Source organism: Vigna unguiculata, chromosome 6 (genome assembly GCF_004118075.2).
Source record: "Vigna unguiculata cultivar IT97K-499-35 chromosome 6, ASM411807v1, whole genome shotgun sequence".
Classification (NCBI taxonomy): domain Eukaryota; kingdom Viridiplantae; phylum Streptophyta; class Magnoliopsida; order Fabales; family Fabaceae; genus Vigna; species Vigna unguiculata.
The window spans coordinates 17,392,975-17,416,896 of record NC_040284.1 but is presented as its reverse complement, the minus strand read 5'-3'; the positions used below and the strand labels follow the sequence as shown (position 1 = coordinate 17,416,896).

At 31.3% G+C, this 23,922-nt stretch overlaps 3 protein-coding genes across 5 annotated transcripts; 1 reads left to right on the top strand and 2 right to left on the bottom strand.

The window, feature by feature from the left end:
- The first annotated feature begins 2,122 nt into the window (after positions 1-2,122).
- LOC114189008 (pentatricopeptide repeat-containing protein At1g06270-like) lies at positions 2,123-4,527 on the top strand. 3 transcript variants are annotated; one of them, XM_028077703.1, is made up of 3 exons: positions 2,123-2,343; positions 2,624-2,870; positions 3,325-4,527. In XM_028077703.1, the coding sequence occupies exon 3, from the start codon at positions 3,379-3,381 to the stop codon at positions 4,405-4,407; it is 1,029 nt and encodes a 342-aa protein (XP_027933504.1). In that variant the 5' UTR covers positions 2,123-2,343; positions 2,624-2,870; positions 3,325-3,378; the 3' UTR covers positions 4,408-4,527. The 3 variants fall into 3 exon arrangements, with proteins under 3 accessions (XP_027933504.1, XP_027933505.1, XP_027933503.1); XM_028077704.1 differs by having other exon boundaries at positions 2,624-2,918; XM_028077702.1 differs by lacking the exon at positions 2,624-2,870.
- Positions 4,528-8,468: 3,941 nt separating this feature from the next.
- LOC114189107 (dipeptidyl-peptidase 5-like) lies at positions 8,469-16,685 on the bottom strand. Its single transcript, XM_028077814.1, has 18 exons — positions 16,327-16,685; positions 15,393-15,580; positions 14,744-14,848; positions 14,561-14,632; positions 13,995-14,142; positions 13,459-13,541; positions 13,029-13,084; positions 11,479-11,615; positions 11,299-11,392; positions 11,137-11,202; positions 10,841-11,063; positions 10,180-10,281; positions 9,873-9,958; positions 9,668-9,790; positions 9,368-9,437; positions 9,181-9,272; positions 8,958-9,062; positions 8,469-8,884 (listed from the first exon to the last, which is right to left on the bottom strand). Exons 1-18 carry the CDS (start codon positions 16,683-16,685, stop codon positions 8,768-8,770), a joined length of 2,226 nt encoding a protein of 741 aa, XP_027933615.1. The 3' UTR covers positions 8,469-8,767.
- Positions 16,686-21,726: 5,041 nt separating this feature from the next.
- Positions 21,727-23,630, bottom strand: LOC114186867. Its single transcript, XM_028074911.1, has 3 exons — positions 22,564-23,630; positions 22,393-22,476; positions 21,727-22,013 (listed from the first exon to the last, which is right to left on the bottom strand). Exons 1-3 carry the CDS (start codon positions 23,216-23,218, stop codon positions 21,907-21,909), a joined length of 846 nt encoding a protein of 281 aa, XP_027930712.1. The 5' UTR covers positions 23,219-23,630; the 3' UTR covers positions 21,727-21,906.
- Between the last annotated feature and the right edge of the window lie 292 nt (positions 23,631-23,922).

Here is a 23,922-nt window from a genome sequence, read left to right as displayed (position 1 = left end):
CATATACTTCAATTGAGATAACGTGCCAATTAAGAAATTTAGTTTGACCACTGTAAAAGCTAACGCATATTTGAAATAAATGGTCTCACTTCACCTTCTAATTATGACAACACTTGTCAACTTTATTGGGAGGTGCCAAGGCTGATTTATTATATTACCCTTGTCATAATGTGCCAAGGAAGATGTTTAATTCAGAAATTTCCTCTCACCCTGCAATTTGGACAACACTTGTCAATTCTTCGACATGGAACACTTTGGCATCAACACCCAAGAGAACTATTCAAATTCCTATCTTGTACATCCTTAATCACATGTTCAAAATGTATACCATAGGTTAGCACTTATGTAGCCATGTGTAAGCAAAAATATTGCGTAGTGGTAGTGAACAAGAAATATATACACCTTTATTTTTCTTTTCCAAACAACAAATAGGGGCAAACTAGACTCACTTGAAGGAATATGAGTCTGAAGATTTAACTTTATCATACGAACTCAAGGCATGAAAGTGCCACTATTGAAGTTATTGAAGAAAGAAAAACTTCATGTGCAAAACATTGCCCCTGGGTTACCATTTATTAAGTCACGGGTTGGCACATAGGGAATGAATTCATATGTTGTTAATTAAATTACAAAAAATTTATTCTTTGACTCACCAACATATACTCCCCACTGGTAATGACAAGAGTGAAGATTGAAATAAGTTTTGTACATCCTTTCACACATGTTCAAAATGTATACCACAGGTTAACACTTATGTAACAATGGGTAACCAAAAATACTGCACACTAGTAGTGAAGAATAAATATATACACCTTTATTTTCCTTTTCCAAACAACAAATAGGGGCAAACTAGACTCACTTGAAGGAATATGAGTATGAAGGTTTAACTTTATCATATGAACTCAAGGCATGAAAGTGTCACTATTGAAGTTATTGAAGAAAGAAAAACTTCACGTGCAAAACATTGCACCTGAGTTACCATTTATTAAGTCACGGGTTGACACATAGGGAATGAATTCATATGTTGTTAATTAAATTACAAAAATTTTATTCCTTGACTCACCAACATATACTCTCCACTGGTAATGAAGAGAGTGAAGATTGAAATAAGTTTTGTACATCCTTTCACACATGTTCAAAATGTATACCATAGGTTAGCACTTATGTAGCCATGGGTAAACAAAAATACTGCCCAGTGGTTTCACACATCCTTTCACACTTTTTGCTTTTTCTCTTCCAATTTGCATTTCCACCTTTTGTTTTTTCTCTTTTCGCTTCCTTCCAAAGAAAACCAACATGAAAATTGAAAAAAATTAAAAAAAATAGAAAGTGACAATAAAACGTCAAGTTGTGAGTGAAGTTATCAATAAATGGATGTTAATATATCATTTTCCTTAAACTTAATACCTACTATAAATTCTAATAATAAATTTTACATTATTTATTTTTGTGTAAAAATAAATATTTTATCAATAAAATTCTTATAAACAAATCAAAATATAAATATATAAATAAAAAATAATTCGTACTTCAAACAATTTTTTTTAATTTAACATATTTAATAAACATTAAAAAAATAAATAATACAACACCACATTAAACATTATATATTAATTATTTTTACTTTAGTTACCTTTATTATAATTCATATTTTTTTTCTAAAATCACTATTATAAAAAGAAAATTAATCAACAAAGTAAAAAAAATTAAATTAAATTGACTTTTATATTTTTAAATTGCACATAAAATAACTTACTACACAATACAAAATCTATTTTAAAATCAACAAATTTAAAAAAATAATTTTTTTTTATTTTTTATTGTTTCAAATAATACCTAAAATAACTAAAAACATATTATTAAATAATTTTTTTAAAAAAATAATTTTAACCTCTAATGTAACATTTTTCAAAAAAAATAACTTTCAAAAATATTTTATTAAAAAAATCAAAAATCTTAATTCTTACTTATTTTAAAAAAATGAAAAAAATAATGAAAAACCCAGTTCAGATGGAATAAAAAAAAATTAAATTTTGTAAAATAGAATTCGTATACCACGATACTGAATTCTCACCAAGAAATAAAACTATATTATTGAAGTAAATAATGGAACACTGTGCTGTTTTAGAAATTAAAAAGCAAAACCGTGGTGCTGCATAAAAGAATCGGAAATGCATACGCAAAAGGAAACAACGTAAGAGGAAAAAGAAAAGAAGGGAACAGTGATGCCGCTGAACCAGAGACCCGACGGAGCTGCGACGCGAGGCGACCGGAACTGTGACGTGGACGAGCGGAGCTACGGCGTCGAAGGCGATGAAGCTCAAACTCGAGATCACGAAATAGGTCAGCGTTCGATTAGGGTTTTCGATTTGGGATTTGGGCTTCTATCTCTGCTTACAATTGGATTTTCGATTTGGGTCGTTGGGGTTTAAAATCCTAATGCCAACGACATGTTTTTCTGTCATTTCATCCCGTTTTCGAACTCGGTGACTCGGTCTCAAACTCGCGAGTCTGGAACGAGTCAGCGAGTTAACTCCGAGTTAACTCGTCAACAGTGTCATGACTCGTTGACTCGTTGGGATTTACTTGTATACCAACTCTTTTGTGCATTTTACATTACAAGATAAAAACACCAGCAATAAACAAGAAATTGGAAGATGACAGCAAAACCGTCTTAAGCAAATCATATACAAGTACAGAACTCAAGACAGTTGCCAGAGCAAATATGCTGCAAAAGAAAATACAAAAGAAACCCAATAAAAAAATCAACACACCATTCAACACAGAAAACAGCATGCATGCTCAAAAAGCAATTACCGATCATCATATACATTGGACTTCCCCACACTTTCAAATCCTTCGGTGTCAAGGTAAAAGACAGAAGTTCTTACTCCATTAATATTAAGGCACAGAATAAGGTATATGTACATATAATATGATACTGTTTTTCATTCATTATTATATTTGAATCATGATTTGCACTGTCTTATTATATGCACAGAATAAGGTAAATGTACACACATTTATGTATTACTAATAATAATCCAGTGACTCCTCAATTTATAGAAGAAGCTATATAAGATGGTCATAATTCAAACACACTACCTCTTGGCTATGGATTGAAAAACAAGGGCTTTCAGCTGCGATCACCTAAATAATGCATGATTATGTCCATGTAAAACATCCAGAAACCATAATTGTAAAAAAAAAAGATATTTATATTTTATTTTGTGAATGCTTGGCCATATCTATCAATTTGTTTTTTTTTTCTCACACCCTTTTGCCCTATTAATGCACTAAGTTATTTTCTGCAAATTTCCTCAGGTTTCATTTCTCTCATGCCAGAAGGCGCTCCAATACAATATTAGCTGATCAAGAATGGTAATAGGAGCAACATTGCAGCATAGATTTCTTCTTCATTTCCGGCCTTTTTTGAGCCGATGTCCTTCAGCTCGCTCAGTGTCTTCATTGCAAAAGCTTGAGCATGCTGTAAGAGAGGAAGTAGAAGTGAAAAACTATGTTAAACTTCCTGACCTTTTCATTTCCTTGGAGTCGTGCCAAAATTCAAATCCTTTCTCTTTCTTTTCTTCATTGCCTCATAACTTACGAGTGCAAATTGTTGATGAAATTTTGCAATCTTTTATACCTATCAGACCACGTTCCAAGCCTCAGCTAGCTTATTCCTATCTTCTTTCTTACACTCTTCAAAGCTCTCATCCTTTCCCCCTTGCACTTGCTGTCCTACAACGGACTCTACGGTCTGGTTGCCTTCCGGTTCCTCAGACTCGTGTTCTCCTCTCATCGGCTTGGTTGGAGAGGCGATGCCTCTCCCAATCTGTTGCTGATATTTTACTTGAGATGCAAACAATTGGATATACTCCTGACTGTGGGACTTGTAATTATCTATTATCATCTCTCTGTGCTGTTGACCAACTAGTGGAAGCCGTTAAAGTCCTTCGGGGCATGGGAGGGGCTGGATGTATACCAGACTCAAATAGTTATGGCACTGTAATTGGTGCCATGAGCAGAGTGAGAAAGACTACTGAGGCACAGGATTTGATGAAGCAAATGGTGGTGCAATATGGTTTAACCCCAGGGCAGGGAACACTGGTGAAATTGTTGGCAGCATTACGGGCAAACAGGGAAATATGGAATGCTGTTGAGATTATTGAATTCATGGAGAAAGAGGGTAACTCTGTCGGATTTGAAAGTTATGAGTTAGTGATCGAAGGGTGTTTGGAGAAATGTGAGTATGTTTTGGCTGCAAAGGTTGCAACAGGGATGACAGAAAGAGGGTTTATACCATATATAAGGGTCAGACAGAAGATTATTGAAGGTTTGGCCAGTATCAAGGAGTGGAAGATAGCTTGTGCTATGAGACATAGATTTGCAGCACTTAAATCTTAGTTGCTAAGTGACTTTTCTATTAGGGTGTCCTACCATTCATATTAATTGTTAAGGTTAGCGTCAGCTGGCACTACCTTATTTATTTTTTAATAATTTTTTAGTTATCATTTGCAACCGACACTAACTTATTTATTTTTAATATTTATTTGAATTAACCGATGATTTCATAAAAACATTATAACGTGGCAAAAAATATAAAATAATGAGAAGAATGTGAATGAAAAAAAAAAGTATGAATAAAAAAATTGAGTAAAAAACGATAGAAAAAATATAATTGATGAAGAAGATAAGTGTAGATGAAGAAGATAAGTGTAGATGAAGAAGAGAAATTTAGATGAAGGAGATGATGGAATGAATGTAGATTAAAGATATGTGTGGATAGAAAAAAAAATAGTAAAGATGAAAGAGATTAATCTAGATGAAGAAAATGAGTATAGATGAGTAAGAGGATGAATATGAATGAAAAAAACAAAATATATATATATATATATATATATATATATATATATATATATATATATATATATATATATATATATATATATATATATATATATATAAAAGGAAATTAAGGATGAGGAGATTTGTCTTATTTAAATTTATAGGTTTTAGATATAAAATAATATATAGTTCGTATTAATTGTGAAAAATACATACAAATTTAAAAGTAATATATAACTTAGCATTGGCAATACTAATTTAAATAAAATTAAATATTAAAAACAAATAAGATTAATGTCAATATTAATGGCAATTTTATTTACTTTTAATATATTTTTAGTTAGTATTTACTAAGTCAATTTGACTTATTTAGTTTTAATACTTATTTTAGTTAATATATGCTAAGTCAAAGTTAGTTAGGGATAACAAGAATGGTGGAGATGAGTTTCATTATTTCATACCCATCTCTAAAGAAAAAAATTCATTTTCATCATTATATTTAACTCCAATCGGTATCAAGTTTTTGTTTCATCCCCATTCCTACCGCTTAACATGTATATATTTGTATATGTGTCTGCACTCATTTTCTTGAAATATCAATTAATTAATTTTTATAAAATAGTAAAACATTATGGTTACAAAAACATAATATTATCAAATATTCAATATCAAAAGGAGGTATACATTATTAAATATTTATAAAGAAATTATAATTGTATATATTTTAAATTAGAGCACCAACTAAAAATGTATGACAACCAAATCATTAATTAAATTTTCAAACGTTAATGAAATCTAGATGATAAAATTTAAAAATATTTTAAAAAAATTATAAATGAAAAATAGATGTTCAAATTAAAAATAATTTAAATGTCTCTTTACTCCCATTCTTTAAATTCTAAGGAAATATCTTTTCTTATACATTAATAAAAGTTAAAATAAACTAATTGAACAAAATCATTCAAAAGAAGTAAGAATAAATTAATAATAATTTAAATTTAACATTTATCTATGATCTTTTGAACTTCAATATATGTTAGATAGTGATAAAAAAATTCATGCCAATCACATTAAATTTTTATATTATAGGAAAAATTTCTTTATAACATTGCACAATTAATTAGAAAATAAAAATGATTATATAAAAAACATAAAAATATAATATTCTAATTGATGAAAATAAATAGCAAATAACAATATTAAAAAATAAATAAAAATAATCAAACGTGTCTTAGAAACAATTTGATAGAGCATTAAAAAAATCGCACAAAGAAAAACAGATGTATAATTAAGAGTATGATAAGATAAAAAATAAGAAAATTTTTCAAATATCAATCTAGTTGAATTATTGATAGATATTGAATTTTTTTTTACCAAAACAAGAGTTATTCAAATGAAACAAAAATTAAATCAGAGGAATAAAGAAGATTTGTTGTTTCATATTATCTAGAAAATGAAAGGTTTAAATTATTGAACACTTAAATTGAGAGTTAAACATTCTCATGTGATAAAAGAAACACAGTAAATAAAAATATTAAAAAGGAGTAAAAATATTCAAATTTGCGACATAAAATAAATAATTGACATGGTATACATAATTTGAACATAACTGCAGAATCGTTGTGTTAAGAGGAAATGTATATTGAAGATGTGATTAAGTTTCATGATAAGCAGTGGTGAAACTTGGACAAAAATTTAAGGGGGTCAAGTTATATTTTTTATTTATAAATTATTTTTTCTAATTAAAAAAAAGTTTTCATTTTTTCTCATCATTTTCTCTACTCAAAACAAACACATGTAATAATAGAATCTAACAAAAAGGACAATAATATATACGAAAGTGAAACATAAAGTTTATCATCAATAGTAATATATTAAAAAAAAAGAGAAAATTACCTTTAGTCAAAATGTTGATATACGTTCGTTCAATGACTTAAAATCTTCAAAAATTGAATGAGAACTAAAGCTTGTTGCCTACTTTTCCCTTACACAACTCCAAAGCCTAAAATAACACCATTTACACAAAGAATAGTTCGATCGATAATTAGATTATGATTTTATTATATGTGTTAGAAGTGAAGTTTAAGTCTAATGCAACCCCACAAAACCGGTTGTAAGATGATGTTTACACCCCACTTATATATAGAGAATTGTCCTTATCTCTAGTCGATTTGGGACTTCCAACAATTTGTAACAAATAGAGATATGCCTATAATGTAGAAAAATCACATACAAGAGAAAAATGTATTGCTTCTAACAAAAGAATGAGTAAAAAATAAACTTATTCAAAAGAAGAAATTGTTCGATCCAAAACATTTCTTAACTCATTAATTTTGTCTTAGTGCAATTTGATTTTGGAAATAATGAGAGATTGAGGGTGAAAATTAAGATAAAAAGAAGAGGTAAGAAAAAGAGGTTTGAAAAAGAAAAAAGCCAAATAAAGGAGAAGAAAAAAATAAAGAAAAGGAAGAAAACGTAATTTTATAATTCTAAAAGACTTTTCTAGACTAAATCAATATAAATAATAAAATAATATAAAAAGTATTTTTTAAATATATATAAATAAAAAAAGAAAAAAAGAAAACATGAGGAGTCGTAACTCCCTTCGTTCTTTAAAAGGATCGTCTTTGATAATAAGCCAAACAATCAGAAGAGAAAAAAAAGAAAGAAAGTGTGTATTATATATATATATATATATATATATATATATATATATATATATATATATATATATATATATATATATATATATATATATATATATATATCATTCAAAGCAACTCTCTTTAACACAACCAATTTATTTTTGGATGTCGTTGTTCTTCGTCGGACCACCATCAATTTTGTCTCATGCTAGCTGTTCATTTTCATCCTTTGATGCTGTTCGTGGCACCACCACTGCCATTTTTCTGGCGCACCACCGTTTTTCGTGGCTGCTCTTTGTCGTTATTTTTGCTCCCTGCACCACCATTTTTCCTTGTTGTTCTTGGTCGTTAATTTTGCTTCCTACGCCACTTTTCGAGGCTGTTCTTGGTCGGTTTTGGACATCACCTTTAGGCTTTATGTTTCAATCATTTGCACCCCTTCTTTCTGCCGCCGACGTCGCCTCTCCAATCCCTCTTTGCTTGCCATTTCGTGACGCAAAGCAACACTCCATAGACTCGTGAATCTCACATTCTTCTCTATGGTATTCTCCTTCTAGATTAGTTTTAGATGTTTTAATTTTTATTTGATTTAATTTATTTATTTTTTTATAAAATGTAATAATATTAAATTGGATTAAATATATTTTTAATGCCTGAACGTAACCTAAATTGGAATTCATCATGTTTGAAATTTCAAATAGCTTTTTAAATTTAGCGGATATTAAAAGATCATAAGTTAAATTACTCTTAGGTTAAATTACTCTTAGCGGATAACAATTGTTTTTCACTCACTTTGATATCTTGGAGTCTGTCTATAATGGATACAATTCGTATTCACGTCAATACATTTATTTAAAAAATTAATAAAATAAAATACATACATAGTTATAAATTAATACCATCGTAAAAGTATTACTACATTAGATGCTTCCATTGATATTGGATACGAAAATTGTGTGGTACTGGTGGATCAGATAAAACCAATGCAGAATAGTATAGTATTATTAAGCTCGTAAGTTAATAACATCACAGTTTACGCAGAGCATATATTATCGAGAACAAACTTGTCAGTAACTTTCAGTAAAGGTCTAAAATATAAACTCAAAACTGTATTACAAGATTATAGACTAAATTGAACCCCAATGAAAATTTGATGCAGTAGAAACTCTGCAAATTGCAAACTTTTGGCAAAGAGAATTAAAAACAGACCTGCAAAAGAAGACTTGGTTCAACATGGATGCAAGAAAGCGAAGATCAGTACCCTAAATATGTTATTATCGATCAAAGTTGTCAATTTTGATGGGAGTAATATCATCAGCAACATTGAAGTGTCCAACCAATCGTGCAAAGAAGACCATTTGTTGTTCAAGTGTAAACTTAATGTTCTCAGCCTGTGCATCAAACCCGTTAATGGTTATAATCACTGTGTCAGTTTAAAAGGTAAATACTTGAAGTGGTGCATACCTTTCGGAAACCATGTTGTTCTCCTTCATACTCAACAAGAGCAACTGGCACACCTTTTTCCTTTAGAGCCTGGTAAATTTTGCGAGCTTGTTCTGGTGGTACAACCTGCATTGTACACCAAAAGATATATATTTATCACATTAAATTCTAACAATTTCCACCCCGAAATCCTTTAAGCAATAAATATGTCAAAGAGAACATTTTTAACTGTATTGTTACCAACCTTGTCCTCCAACCCTTGAAATAAAATTATGGGACAAGAAAATTTGTCAACATGATTGATTGGTGATCTTTCATAGCACCCTTTCTCACCTCCTACAATCAGTTAAGACAGATTGAGCATCAAATCAAATTAAAGAAAACAAACCAAAGAAATTATAAGTACATTAAATGGTTCATTGCTAACTTACCACCCAGTCTATCGATATAATGAGATTCAAATTTATGAGTTTCCGCTCTCAACATGTTCACGTCAGCTACCTGTTTGAGAGACCAGTTCACAAATAAATTCCATTGTAAGCACAATTGTTAAAACTTTTATTCTTTGTTAAACTTGTAACAATTGTTAAACTTCATTTTGATTAAAAGCTGGCTGAGAAAGGTACATGTTTAGTATCTTAGCTGTAAGAAATTAAAGGGATTATTATAATTTAGAAGTAATGACTTAGAAGAATATTGTAGCAGAAAAGCATATCAGAAGTTTCACTCACACCATACAGAGAAGCACCAGCTTTAAAAGTTTCCTTAAAAGCAAGAGCAGCTAAGGTGGTATACCCACCAGCAGAGCCCCCTGTAATACAAAGGCGGTCCCCATCTACCTTTCCACTGTTAACCTACATAAGAGATTGTATTGTACTACCCATCTTACAACAGATTCTTCAATTACAGAATGTAGGGAAAAAATTACAGAAATACCAAGTATGTAGTACAACTACAACAGTCATTGACATCAACTATTCCCCAACGTCCCAAAAGCCGTTCACGGAACTCCCTGCCATAACCTTCCAAAGAACATTCTAGTCAGACAAATTGAGTTCCGTGTTTTCAGTGAGTGAAATGATTAACACACGCAACAGATGATACAAATTAAAATAGTGAATACTGAATAACCTTAAGTATAAAAAATTTCCAGTTCTAACTACATAAAATAAAAATATGGGAGAGAAAGAATAGGTAATTAAGAAATCAGAATATAATTTTGTAGGCAAGGTGAGAAACAAACCAGTGCTTCCACCATAATTAACATCAACAAAAGCCCAACCCCGACTAGTCCAGTACTGAATGCTCAAATTTAAAATTCCACGTGCTTCAGCAGTTGGTCCTCCTGAAATATCCAAACACAATGAGCCTATAAAAGTGTGCTGTGTGAAATCATTAGACTAAGAACCCATGCATGTGTAACAATGTTTTTAAGGCAATGGACATCACAATTTAGAGAGTTCAAAAGATTGTGTCCGAGAAAAAGTTAAGAAACTAGACACTACAAGATTTAGACTTCGGCATACAGGAAAAGTTAGAGGAAGAATGGTTTGGGCATATTATTGTGGGCATCAATTTCTCATTAACATTTCTTGACGAACAGAGCTAAACCAAAGTCAGTATGTATTCAACAATGTAAAATAAAAATTAGTACTGCCAGTTTCATTACAATCCATCCATAACCTCCATAATGTTCAGCCATATTAGCATACAGTTTTAACATTTTAAAGGTCATCCTTTCTCAATTTTCAAGTACATAGATCATGAGATAACAAACTACACATAAATTATGGTTGCAGAGGAAAGACCCCACTCCACAGATTTTCAGCATCTAATTAGCCAAATAAATTAGATTATGAAATAGAACGTGATCAGTCCGTATAGTATACAAGATCAAGATTTACCATGGCTCTTCAATAATAATGGAGGCTTTTCTTCAGCACTAGCTTGGAAATCAGGATTAGATGGTTTGTAAAAGTATGCATAAGCATTTTGACCAGGAACTTCAGTTGGGAATTCAATCAACTCAGGTTTACTGAAGTAAGGACTATACTTCAAACTATCCGGTGAGGAGGACCAAATAACGTAGAAGTTAACTACTTTAGATTTATCATTATCTAAAGTCACCTGAAAAGTAAGACAGCTATCAGGGGATGCATTGAAATAACTGACGTGAATAATAGGGGGAAGAAGGAAGCACCTTGGCCACTGATGATGGATGAACAGCAGACGCTCCCTCCACATAAAGGCAATCATTACCAGAAGTCTGCAATAGCGTGATTGCACAATAAGACTGATAATGCATTTCAAGAATTGATTTAGACCATAAAAACAAGAACAAGGAAACAATTTTAAAAATTACAATGTTTTCTATATCTGTAAAAGGGATATCCAGCAGAGTTAGTTTTGAGCCTGGCACATCATCAATAATTCCAAGATATGACTTCCCCTGTTGTCTGCAAACACAACCAAAACCTTGATTGAATGCCCGAGATTGGACCCAAGAGTGCAAGATATTTTCAAGTAGCAGACACAGAATTACCTGTAACTGCAAGCAATTAAGTTCTTCTGTGTATGACTTTGAAGAAATTCATAAGAATTCATGCCAAAAACCCACAATGGCCTTGCAAACTCGGCCTCCAAAGAATAAACAGGCAAAACCTTGTTCTCAGACTCAATCTGTAATCAGTTAGAAAAAGAAAAAGAAAAGCAGTCAACTAAATACTTAGATCATATCGCATCTCCAACTAAAACAGTTCAAGGATGAACAGGTTGTTGAACAAGGGAATCCAAGACAAACCAAAGGAACAGATTATCATATACAAAGTGAATTATTAAAAAGCAAGAATTTATTCTATTGTGACAAAAGAATAATATAGATATTTAACCTCAGTGATTGGATAATGCCCAAAAAAAGCCAACTAGAACACCTCTACTGTTTTTCACAACATGGTTTTGTTAGGAGTTTGCTTTAGGACTCCACGAGTGTTCTCTGTTTTTTATTTGTTTCACTTTTTAAAGTATTATTTCAGTTTCAAGAAACAGTTAGGAGTTATATGCTGACTCATAGAAAGTTGGTTAATTGGAAGTTATGTTTTCTGTTTTTTGGAGAAGTTGTAATATTGTAATTATGTGTTGTAAGAGTTAATTGAACTTCTTCTCTTTTGCTGAAGATCAGTTTCTGTAATTGTTGCAATACTGTGCAATGTTGAAAGTCTTTTGCTAACAGGTTTTACGTAAATGTTGAGGCAGAAAGATATTCAAAGCCTGACTAATTCCAGGAAAAAAATCATGAAATTCATACACTAGCTTTCTGTAAAATCTGATTACTATCCATTATATAGGATTCTCTTTGACATCAGCCTCAAAGAAGTCAAATATAAATTGTGAAATTCACCCAGTCAGGAACCTATATTACAAAACATAAACTTGTTCAATGAACTTTATGACAAAGTGAGTCAACCCGGCTCATACAGATTGGCTCATCACAGGTTGGGTTAAAAATAAGTGAACCTGACTTGACTCACTTTATAGTGAGTCAGAAATTTTACAACCCAACTCAACTCATCACAGGTTGGTGGGTTAAGTAGGTTGGCTCACTAACCCATATAAAAATAAAATATTTTTTTAATTATTTTTAAATATTTAAATTTGTAAGATGGAAAACAATTTTGTCCTTGTTCGGCTATTGAAATTTGCAGTGTCTCAAATATATCAAGAAATAAAAATAAATACAATGATTAGGGTTTCTTTTGCTGGTTCAAAGATAAAAATAGGTTATTTAAAATAAGTGGATTGTGGGTTAAGTGAGCCTGACACGAAAAATTTCAATTTCTCAACCCGACCTGGCTTGAGCCCGTAGTAAGTCAGGTTGGCTAATGAGTTTTGACCTGTTTTGACATGTCCATTTACAATTAACACAATAACAATTTGCATCCATCAAGCCACCAAAAATATACATCTGAGCCTTCCATGTAAAATTATCCAGAGTATAATGTGTATTTATCAGCGTAGAAATTAGAGAATCAAAAGTCAATCAAAGCCCACTATAGACACAAATGATTTTGTGGGAATAAAAAGTAAAAGAATTACCCATTTATGGAGATTCCAAAAACCATTTCCCCTATCCGTGATGAAAAACAGCTCCCCTGTTCAATTAAAAGTAAAATAAACCACAATGCACACATAGATCATAACAAAGCTTCCCATTCAAATCAATGGGTAAACTCTGAATTAATAACATTCAATGATAACAGAACCCATAAATTATTTGAAAAACAAAAACTAAAAATAACACTTTTATTTCTCCCTTTCCTGTACAAATATTTGAAAACAGATTCAAACAAGTAAAAAAAAGAAAAGAAAAGGAAAAATAAAACGCAAGTAAATGCCCCAAGATATCATAAATTAATCAGATGAAGGATCCTATCCCATTATCTGCGATTACCATGACTTGATGATATTAAGAGAACACAAAAATTAAAATCTTGAGAACTACTATTACAAAGTCATGTTTATGTACCATCAGAAGACCACTTGGGCTCAGTTGGGGACTCCACAAGTGCAGGATCATTCCCCGCAACACACACCTGCTTGTAGATCTCTCTGCATAAGACCGTAACATGATTATGCTTCAAGTTGAAACATGGCATATAATACAAAAACAGCCACTCCAACTATAATATGGAACTAGGAAACTAGATCCAGAACAAGTGTCGGAAATAGATGGAAACAGGAAAAATCTTCCGGAAGAAACAAAATCTGTGAATCATCATAACAGAAAAAATTCCATGAAAATTATGAAGAGTATCAATTTAATCAACGAGTGATAAATTAGCATTGTGTGATTCAGAAAAGAACTGAATATCTGCAAAAAATATAAGCTGTTCATATTAAAAGAAACTGTATCATGAATAGATTAGTAATCAATACAAAGAAAATAAAAGCTCACACAATACATGAACTTAAATAATATTTCATTGTGACTTCAATTACATGACCAACATGATAAGAAAACTTAACTTTTTCAAGTTTCAATTTTATTAGAGTTCTACTCACCCTTTTTCAGAAATATAGCCAACCCAAAGTTCTGATTTATCCCATGGCATATATGGATGACTCCACTGAATCCAAGCTATTCTTTCACTTTTTGGATCAAGACGTGGGAAAGCATAGAAGTCACTTCCACTAACTAGTACCTGCGGTTCTGAATGTCACACAATCTAGTTAGACATAATAATGATGAAACAGTCATCAAGAAAGGGAAACTACCCAATATATGAAAACTTTTAACAAGCAATAACGAAATATTTACCCCCTGTTTGGTTTGGTTTGGGACAGTGCTTTTTGTTTTCATTTATCATTTTCAAAAATAATGACTAAAAATGACACCTTATTTCACTTTATTTCATGTTTTCAAATACTTGTATACGAAATGGCAATAAGAAAGAAAAAAAATGCTTTCAACATTTCCTATATAAATCACTGACAACAGGAAACAAAGAAAACTTTGAAATATTTTTAGCAGTTTTAAAATAAAAAATGTTTTCTCATCAAACAGGCCATCGTTAAGGATTCATTAAATCTCTTCACAGAATAAACTCACTAGAACAAAGAATTATTACCCTGAACATTTTTGCTTCCAAGTGCTACAGATACAATTGTTGTAGATGGATTTTGAGTGCTCTCTCGACGATCTAGCAACATGCTCAAACATTTAGGACCAAATAAATAAACGGTTTAACAAATAAAAACATCAGGAACATTCTGACATAAGACTACGAGATGATTTTTTCTGGACTGCTTACCTTCCATTACAGTGACAAAACGGTTAAAGCGTCCATCATATATACCATCAGCATAGCTGACTACTGGGCTACCATAATCCGGAGTAAGAGGTATGGGAGGCAGATCTGTTAGAGAACAACGCATAAAATACCGGCCCTTATAAGAAGATTGTTTTATATATGCCTTTGATGATAACATGACATGACACTAAATCAATATTTCGAGATAATCTCTGATGAACCAAAGTTAAATAGAACACAAATAAATTAAAAAAAATTAATGACAATATATAACAGACATATAAGAGTAAGCCTACATATTAATCCAAAGGGCACAAACACAGATGCCATTTATGTTTACTGAAAGTGGTGGATTGGAGGAATTTGAGATGGTTACATTAACTGTTGATGTTTGGATCATTTAAAATAGGAAGAAATGGAATAAAACCAGTAAGAATCTATTCAATCACATTCCATCCAATTCTTCTATTTGCTTTTTTCTCCAAATAGGCCAATATGAAATGGAAACAACTAAATATACTCTAATATCCTTATCATTCCAGTCCACACTACTCAGCTATATTGCATTCCACCAGTCAAATAACATGCCATAACATTGTTTTGGAAAATATGGCATTAGATAATGAAAATTTATGCTTGCAATACTGACCCAGAGAACTGATGGACTGCTTGTATAATCTCTGATCTTTGTAATTTGCAAAGAAGACAGCATCCCCTGAAACAGTAAAAGCACCACCTCCATATTCCTGAGCCAATGTTCTCACTCCAAACTCCTTAGGTGTAATGTCCACAGCCTCACCTTCCAGATTTTCCGCCTCAACCACAAGAACTCCCCGTCTGAAAAACAGGAAATAGCCAAAACAAATGGGTAAATTTGCAAACTCCAAGAGTTTAAAATTTTCACCTTTTCACACTCCAAACTCCAAATGGTAAAATGCTTGGGTATTTTTGTGCAACTATTCAATTAGAACTAGAGCTCTAAACGTAATCAGCGTGTAATAAGGTTTGCAAATTACATCACTTCGATATAAAACTTTATTGGTAAAACATCACCAAAAACACCTAAAACTTTATCAGGGTTTTGTCCAAGCTAATAAGCCAAAGGGGCACTTGGTGTTTGTCAGTTAGTTTGTTTGTCTGTTTGGACGACTATTTGCAGAACTAATTTTCAATGAAATTAAATGTATAAAACTGAGTTTAGTTACAAATAATTTTGAAACAAAGTAATTTATGTGTAATTATTTATTCTAAAAACAAGTTAACATTAGTCAATAAATACAAGTTGTTCTATTCAACACAAAAAGCAACTACTTTTTTTTTTCTCAAAATCAATTTTAAATCCTAAATCAATTTCTGCTAACGAAACTAAGGACATATCATGCTAAAACCAAGAACATGTTTAGGTGCAAGTTACAAGTGTTTTGAGAACATTTGTCATAAAAATACAGTGTTTTTTTTATAGTAATAAAGCTCTCAAAAACATTATTAGGTTTGTATCAAACAGACCCCAAACATTTATCTAAAATCACTTTAGCGTCTACTCCAACGTGATTTTAGATCATCCAAACAGCAGTCAAACATACCCTGATTCCGCCGGACGTGATTCCAGCCAGACGAGGCGGCCACGGGCGTCTACGGCCGTGCCTCCGAGTCTCTTGGCGGCGCCGGAAACGACGTCCGTGGTGATGGGGGACTTCCACGAACCATAGGGTGCGGTCATTCTTTCGGAAATGGAAGGGGTGGTGACTGGTGAAGATGCTATTCCCCTTTTGGAGTTGCAACAGAAGAAACGACGTCGTTGATGTGGGGTTTTGAAAGATACGAACTTTGTAGTGAAATGATTGAAGGTGCGAGAGAAGAAGTTGGAAGAAGAAGAAGAAGAAGAAGAAGAAGAAGAAGAAGTGCGAGTGAGAGTGAGAACAGCAATGGCTAACGTGGCCATTCTACGTTATTTTCTTACGGTTTCCTTTAAATATTATATATAATAATTAAAAAAAGTGTTTTTCATTCTCATTTATAAAAAAAATTAACTTCACATTTTAGTTATGTTAAATTTTACAAATTGCATAATATCCTTTTGTTAAAAAAAAACAGTAAACAAAATGACATATTTCAGTGATTGAACTAAATAGCATATATTAATTAAAAGTGAGGTATTTAAAAAATTATAAAAATAAGTAAAAATAATTCAATTTTATGTATGCTTGATAAAAAAAAAAGATTGTGATTTCTTTTGCTTGTAAATGACTACAGTGACAGTGTGATACATATATTACGCTTAGAGAAAGATAATAAATATTTTACACGATTATATCATCTAATACTAGAGTGTGGTTAATGATAAAATTGTTAATTTTGTGATAATTGCTTTTAAAATTCAATTAAAATGTGCTCACACTTATTAGCTAGTTAGAAATTCTTTTATACCAGAAAATGATCACATATCATAAAATTGTAAATTTTGTAACAATTAATTTGTTAAACTATGTCTAACATATTTTTAAATGATTAAAAGTTTTATTAATACATAATTATTTATTCTTGTTGTTGTTGTGTCTCTCTTCTAAAATATGTTCTAAAATTTTAATATTATTTTTTGAAACCATTTTACACATTCTTTATTTAATTATCTTTATAAAGAGTTTATAAGAATTTATAGAGAAATATTAGGATGGAGCGCCTCTAGCACGAAGAACAATGCTTACAAGATCTACTCGGTGACTCGGTGGCATCTGTAACCGGTCTTGGACTACTTAGGAATGCTACTACTCAATAAACTTCATGTTCGGCTTGTCAACTTTAATATTGTCGAGAAAACGTGAGTCTTCACCTGAGCACACCCACATGTTAGCTAGAAAGTCATGCATTATATAGCTAGAAAGTTGAGCAGACTTAGTCCTTGACCAAAGTTCGAGCCTAGTCAGCTTAAACCAAAGGTTTAGCCAAGTCAGCCCTGACCGAAAGTTGAGCTGAATCGGCTAGATCGAAAGTCAAGTCGAGTTGGTCTCGGTTAAAGGGCGAGTTGAGTCAGTCTCGGTAGAAAGTCCAGCCTAGTCGATCGGGCTAAATGTCAAGCTGAGTTGGTTTTAGCTGAAGGTCAGTCGAGTCAACCCTAGTTGAAGGTCAAGTTGAGTTGACTCAATCTGAAGGTTTAGGTAAGGCAGTCTCGACCGATAGTTAAGCCGATTCGGCCTCAACCTTAGGCTAAGCCGAGTCAACTCAAGTCAAAGGTTAAAAGTCAGCCCCTTTCGAAGGTTGAGTCAGCTCCAACTGAATGTTGAGCCGAGTAAACTGAACCTAGGTGGGACGAGTTAGCTTGACGCATGTATTAAATTGTTCTCATTGGACTTAATCTAACTAACAAAGTGAATTGTATCTAGATTTAATCCAATTGAAATTGGATTGATAAAAATTCCAACTTTGGTGTATGGAGTTAATATGGATATATTTAATCTATTTTATTGGCTTTGGAATGAATTTTGAAAAATTCAATCCATATCCACCCTTAGCGATAGGTCTCACAAGTTAATATTAACAAACTACATGTATGTAGTTGTCAAAGATAAATAAATAAAGTTGTACCATAGTGGGTCGACCATCCCTAGCCAATGGCTAGACCTGAGGTCAGAAACTTGTCCATCCCTCCAAGGAAGATCAATCATAATCCTTTAACATAATAACCCCATAAGAAAATGGGAACCCTAATACACCTATGAGGACCACCTAGTTATCGGTTATGTCTAAGAATCCAGACCGAGCACTTAACAACCTTGATTAGACAAACACTGAAACTAAGTGACCATACAAAGTAAGTCATCAATAATAGGACACTTATCGACAAACGATAGATATGCAACCCCTCCTCATAGACATAACTTAGAAGAATTTGTTAAAGATTAAGTAGACTTTTCAGCAAATTAGGCCTCCAACATCATGCTCATGAAGCCCATAATTGGGTCCAAGCCTATAACCAAGTCAGAATACACGTAAGGCTGCAAAATGCCAAGTAATGATCCTTAGAAAAATAGTATGAATACACATGGACCTAAGTAATTAGACTCACTTTAATCATTAGTTGTTAATCCTAGATATTTGACATTGAAAACAAAAACTCTTTGTTGACTTGAGGGTTAGCGTATCTTTTGCATGTATCTCTCCACACTTTGACCTACAAAAGGACGAAAGCTAAAAGGATGACTAACACTTACAAGAGAGAATTTCATTAAGAAGTCTTGAGATGTTTATAAGGTACTATCTCAGTCCTATAATAACAAAAGTAATGTCTAAAATAATTCAAATAATAATTAATAAATAAATATACATAAGAAAAATTTTAAAACATATTTAAAAAAATTAACGAAAGAACAATAATTTATATAGACTATTATATATAAGGTTTTAGTTCAAACCTTATTATTTGAAATAAATGTTAGAAAAAATGACTTAAGTGTGAGTAGTATAGGATGGATCATTATTTTAAATCCTTAAATCTATTTTGTTATTGTAGGTTTTTCAATAATAGATTATTCAACCATATGTAAACACAATCATTCTCATTTTTTTTTAGTTTTGTAAGAAATTATTTTAAGAAAGAAATTAGTGTTAAGAGCGATTGTGGGAGGTTAGAAAGAAAATTAATCTCTAATTAGGTTAGTTTTATTTGAAATACATTAATATTTAAAATAATTAAGTGCATGTTTGGTCTTTAATAAAAATTACATGTATTTATTAAAGAAAAAGTTATCCCTAATATGCAATTAGCTTTAAAAAAACTACTAAAAGTGTTAAATTAAAAAAAAATGATAAAAACTTCCAAAGTTAATTACACAATAATAGGTGTGAGAATTACTAAATACAAACATATTTTTAATTACCTTAACTATTGACATAACTTAAATAAAACTAACGAATTAAAATATTTATAGTAAAGCTATATTATTTTTTCTTATTATACTATAAATAAAATTATGGCATTATTCATTCTACTAAACTAGTTCTTTACATCTTCTAACACTAAGATTATGGATGACAATTGATCGGTTCAAACATAAATAGTATATACTCGCAATCTGACCCACACAAAAAATCTTTTTGTTATTCATCTGTTTACCTATTGAGTACCCATTTAAAAATATCAGTAAATTTTTTGAAGATCTGCGATTACTCGTGGATTTTCTTAAAACCTGGGAGTACCTATGGATACCCGCATACCAGCAAATATTTAAAATTGATATATAATTTATAAAAAATAATTAAATTTCAATTTTAATTAAATTTAATCTAATAAAATATAATTATAATTTTAGTTAAATTTAAATTAATAAAATATATATTAAATTTTAATTTTAATTTTTGTACAGGTAATAGATATTCGTGAATACAGATACTCATATTCGACCCATTTATAAACGAATTTTAAAATACCTGTTATCCATTACCCGTAGATAGTAAATATTTGCGGACACTAACTATTTGTCGCAAATTTTTTATCTAGAAATACCTACATGTGTTAGTAATTTTACCATCATAAGGAAGATGGTATGATTAAATTATACATCATTTGATCAATGGTTGGGTGTAATTGTAAATGGTTCGGTGTAATCGTGATCAAATTTGGATAATATTATTATGAGGAAATGTTTGACTTATCCTTTTCATTCCCTTAAAAGTTATTCTTCAATTGTAAATGAGAGGGAAACAAATAATTTATTTTCCTAAATTTCACTCCCTTGTAAATACATATTCAGAACTCAGTTTTGTCTTTGTTACAATTGGTCTTTAATTTTTGTAATATCTACCTATAAATTTAATTTTATTATAATTTTTTCTTAAAACTTATTAATTTTTATAAATAATTTTTTAAATAACTTTGGATTGGCATAATTTTCATTGAACCATTACTACAATTATTACTACTATTAATATTTAGCTAAAAAATGCATGGAAAAGATTATTTATAAAAATGATTTAATTCAAAAAAATAATTATAATAAAATTAATTGACTAAATTTCTTCGAAGCACACGAGACTAGATTTGTTTTCTTAATATATATATATATATATATATATATATATAAGTTTTAAGTCTATATAAATTTAAGTTTTTTTAATTTAATCTTATTAATTTGTTTCTATAAAATACTAAAAAAAATTATATTTTTCAATTAAATTATTATCATTTAATTTTTATATTTATTAAATGATGTAAATGTTATTTTTTTTTATTTCTATTCATGTATTAAAAAATGTAAGATTTTATGATAAATATAAATTAATATTACAAATATGGTAAAACTACAAATGATTTTATTGTTTTCATTGAATTTTTTTTGGTGCCGATGTCATTATACTCCCCAATTACTTCTACATCATCACATACAACAACTAACAAAACTACCCTTTTAATTTACTAGTCATCTTTCATCAACCACTATTATTTTTAATTACACGTTGTTGTATGGATTATTATATGTATAGTCCATTATCAACTATGAGAATGTTTTTCAACTGTAAGAAAATATTAGGTCAACAAAGCTTACATTACATTTCCACTTACACTGAATCAAACCAATAACCTTCTGTTCCCTTTTTCTTCTTTGTTTACAATAGTACATCACTCATAACAAACTAAGTGTAACAGTTAGAGGACTTGACCTTTAAAGAGCTCCAGATATCAATTTTGCCTTCATGATGAAGGCCAATTGGAGACTTTACAACTACTTCAGAAAATTTTGATCAGAAATATCCTTAGATATTCTGATTCCTGAGGTTGTTACTAACATTCACACACCAGTATGTGGTGAACAAGTAATTTTATTGTCAAATGTTTAATTTCACAGAAGTTCTTATGGAAATACATTTAGTGAAAAAAATTATGGTTCTTATGAAAATACATATGAAATTTAATCATTCAAGCGAATAGCTTAAATAATTTTTTTTGTAAGCTATGTAAGAAGAGCAGAAAGAAAGAAGGGTATCCAATCTATACAAGAAGCACAAACTGCAATAGATAACCATTTTCAATTTTCGTGGACAAGGTGTTGGATAATTTCTGTCAACTAGAAGATTTTAAGAGAATCAGCATAAACTCTAAGCAAAACAAAAAGTCAGAAAGATTCCACTGCCCGTGGAAATTTACAGCAGCCCAAATAGAAAGATCATGATCACGTCTTCAACTTGTCTGAACACTCGTCGTGATCAACTGGCGCTTTGAAGTTCTTCACTGATTTACCCAACACATTTAAAGCAGCAACACGCTGTAATTCTTTGGCTGTCATCATAGAAAAATCATCAGCTTCACACAGTTGATGAAAGTATTATGCAGGTTGGGGATTCTAACAGCTACAACTCCAACAAAATGCAAATGTATAATTTCTCTGTTCTATATAAAATAATGGATTTGAGAAAAAAGAAAAAGAAAACATGGCAAAGTAAGAGATTGCATCATGGACAGATGAGTTCCCAAGCATAACAGCTATGGAAGATATCAAAGTAATTCACAGACTCGTATTGATTGAAACTAGCACAAGCATGATATAAAGGGAATAATCATAAAGAGTTCATTTAATGCCTAATTCAACACCCCACATTCAGTATACATTCAGAATGAACTCTAAGAAAGGAAACAAACGAAACAGCAATTCCATTACCTTCCTCTAATGAAAGCTGAATTGATCTCTTCTCTAACTCAACAGCATGTTTGCTAAGTTCAACTGAGGACAGGGAGCGAAGCACTGGCAAAGGATAATATCAGCTAAACAAAATATCATGAACTTCATAAGAAAACATTTGAGTTACTATTCTACGGTTCCTGGACATACTTTGGATATATTCTTCTTGGTCTGATTGGTCCAATTTCTTCAAAAACATCTGCAATTGTTGGTATCGCTCTTCCCAGTGCAGATTTTTTAATCCCTTTGGATTACCAGTGGTGGGAGTAGCGCCAGAAGAAGCTGTCACGTAATTGGACTCAACTGGTGCTAACTTGATTGAAGATTTCCCAAGAGAAACAGGAACTGAAGGCTTTCCAGATGAGTTCATCGAAGAAGCCACGGGAAAAGGTGCAAATGCAGGGAAAGAAGAAACCTTTGGTTCCTTTATCTGAGATTTTGGTTGAGCATTCTCCTCTTCACAACAAAGTTGCTTCGAATGTGAACAATAAGCATTAACACTTGGATTTTCAAAAGCAGTGCCCTTGCCCATTTCTGCTTCTGATTTTCTACGGACATACACAAGATGTCCATTTGCAGCATTATTTCCCGGAGATTGCTGGAGATTTTGGTTCACTGGGTGGTCAGAAAAGGGTCTCTTTGTACCGGAAACCCTATTCGATTCAGTACCAGGATCCTTATCCTTTAAAAGCGAAGAGCTTCCAACAGAGGTTGGCACCATGATTTTATTATCATTCTGCAGATCTCTCAGTGCTGTCTTCTTCACAGCAACACTCTGCTGGTTATCACGATTAGGCAAGTCCATTTTAGGATTGCCAGACTATAGCCACCAAATTTAGAATTTGTAAGTGTAGTTAGAATCGTACGATTGGAACCCCTATTAGTTACAAGATTCTTCCTCCGCGATACTTATGGTTTGAAGAATCGTTTTGTAACCTGAATCGTGACATAAACAGGATCTGAATCGTGTGATTGGCGATTCAGTTTCCGTTACAGACTATGGGTGAGGGAGGAACAAGAAAAGAAAAATCAGCACGAAACACAGAAGAAGAAACTCAGGGATGAAAAAACGACGGAGAAGATGAACATCAGAGTGAGGACCAATGCAGAAGATAAACAGTGAAAAGAAAACAGGAGAAGATGAACATAGAGGGAAGAAGATGAACGGAAGGAAGAGAAAAGATCAAAGATAGCAGTGAATAGGGTTTTGGACATTAAAGTAATATTTTAAGATGTCAAATGCTTTTTGAGATGTTTTTTATTTTTTAATTACTGATACTCACTTTGATACAAGGGTATTAATTTGGTACCGTTTTAATAAAAGTATCAATTACATCCCAATTTTTAACTTTTAAATAAGTGTTTCAATTAGGTCTTTCTTAGATGAAGTTGACTATAGTCAACTTGTCACATGGTCAGTATGTGATTTTTTTTTTCATTTTTTTAAAATTTTTCATATATATATATATATATATTTTTTTTTCTTTTTTTTATTTCAAGTTAGTATCT

Excerpts from the sequence above, each read along its gene's own strand:
- LOC114189008 (XM_028077702.1), top strand. The coding sequence starts at position 3,379 with ATGGTAATAGGAGCAACATTGCAGCATAGATTTCTTCTTCATTTCCGG.
- LOC114189107 (XM_028077814.1), bottom strand. The coding sequence starts at position 16,685 with ATGGCCACGTTAGCCATTGCTGTTCTCACTCTCACTCGCACTTCTTCT. Across the intron at positions 15,581-16,326 it reads TCACGTCCGGCGGAATCAGG|ACGGGGAGTTCTTGTGGTTG; the intron begins GTATGTTTGACT and ends CCTGTTTTTCAG. Across the intron at positions 11,203-11,298 it reads TTACAGATATAGAAAACATT|ACTTCTGGTAATGATTGCCT; the intron begins GTAATTTTTAAA and ends ACGCTATTGCAG.
- LOC114186867 (XM_028074911.1), bottom strand. The coding sequence starts at position 23,218 with ATGGACTTGCCTAATCGTGATAACCAGCAGAGTGTTGCTGTGAAGAAG. Across the intron at positions 22,477-22,563 it reads CCAAGAAGAATATATCCAAA|TGCTTCGCTCCCTGTCCTCA; the intron begins GTATGTCCAGGA and ends ATCCTTTGCCAG. Across the intron at positions 22,014-22,392 it reads TCAGCTTTCATTAGAGGAAG|CCAAAGAATTACAGCGTGTT; the intron begins GTAATGGAATTG and ends CTATGATGACAG.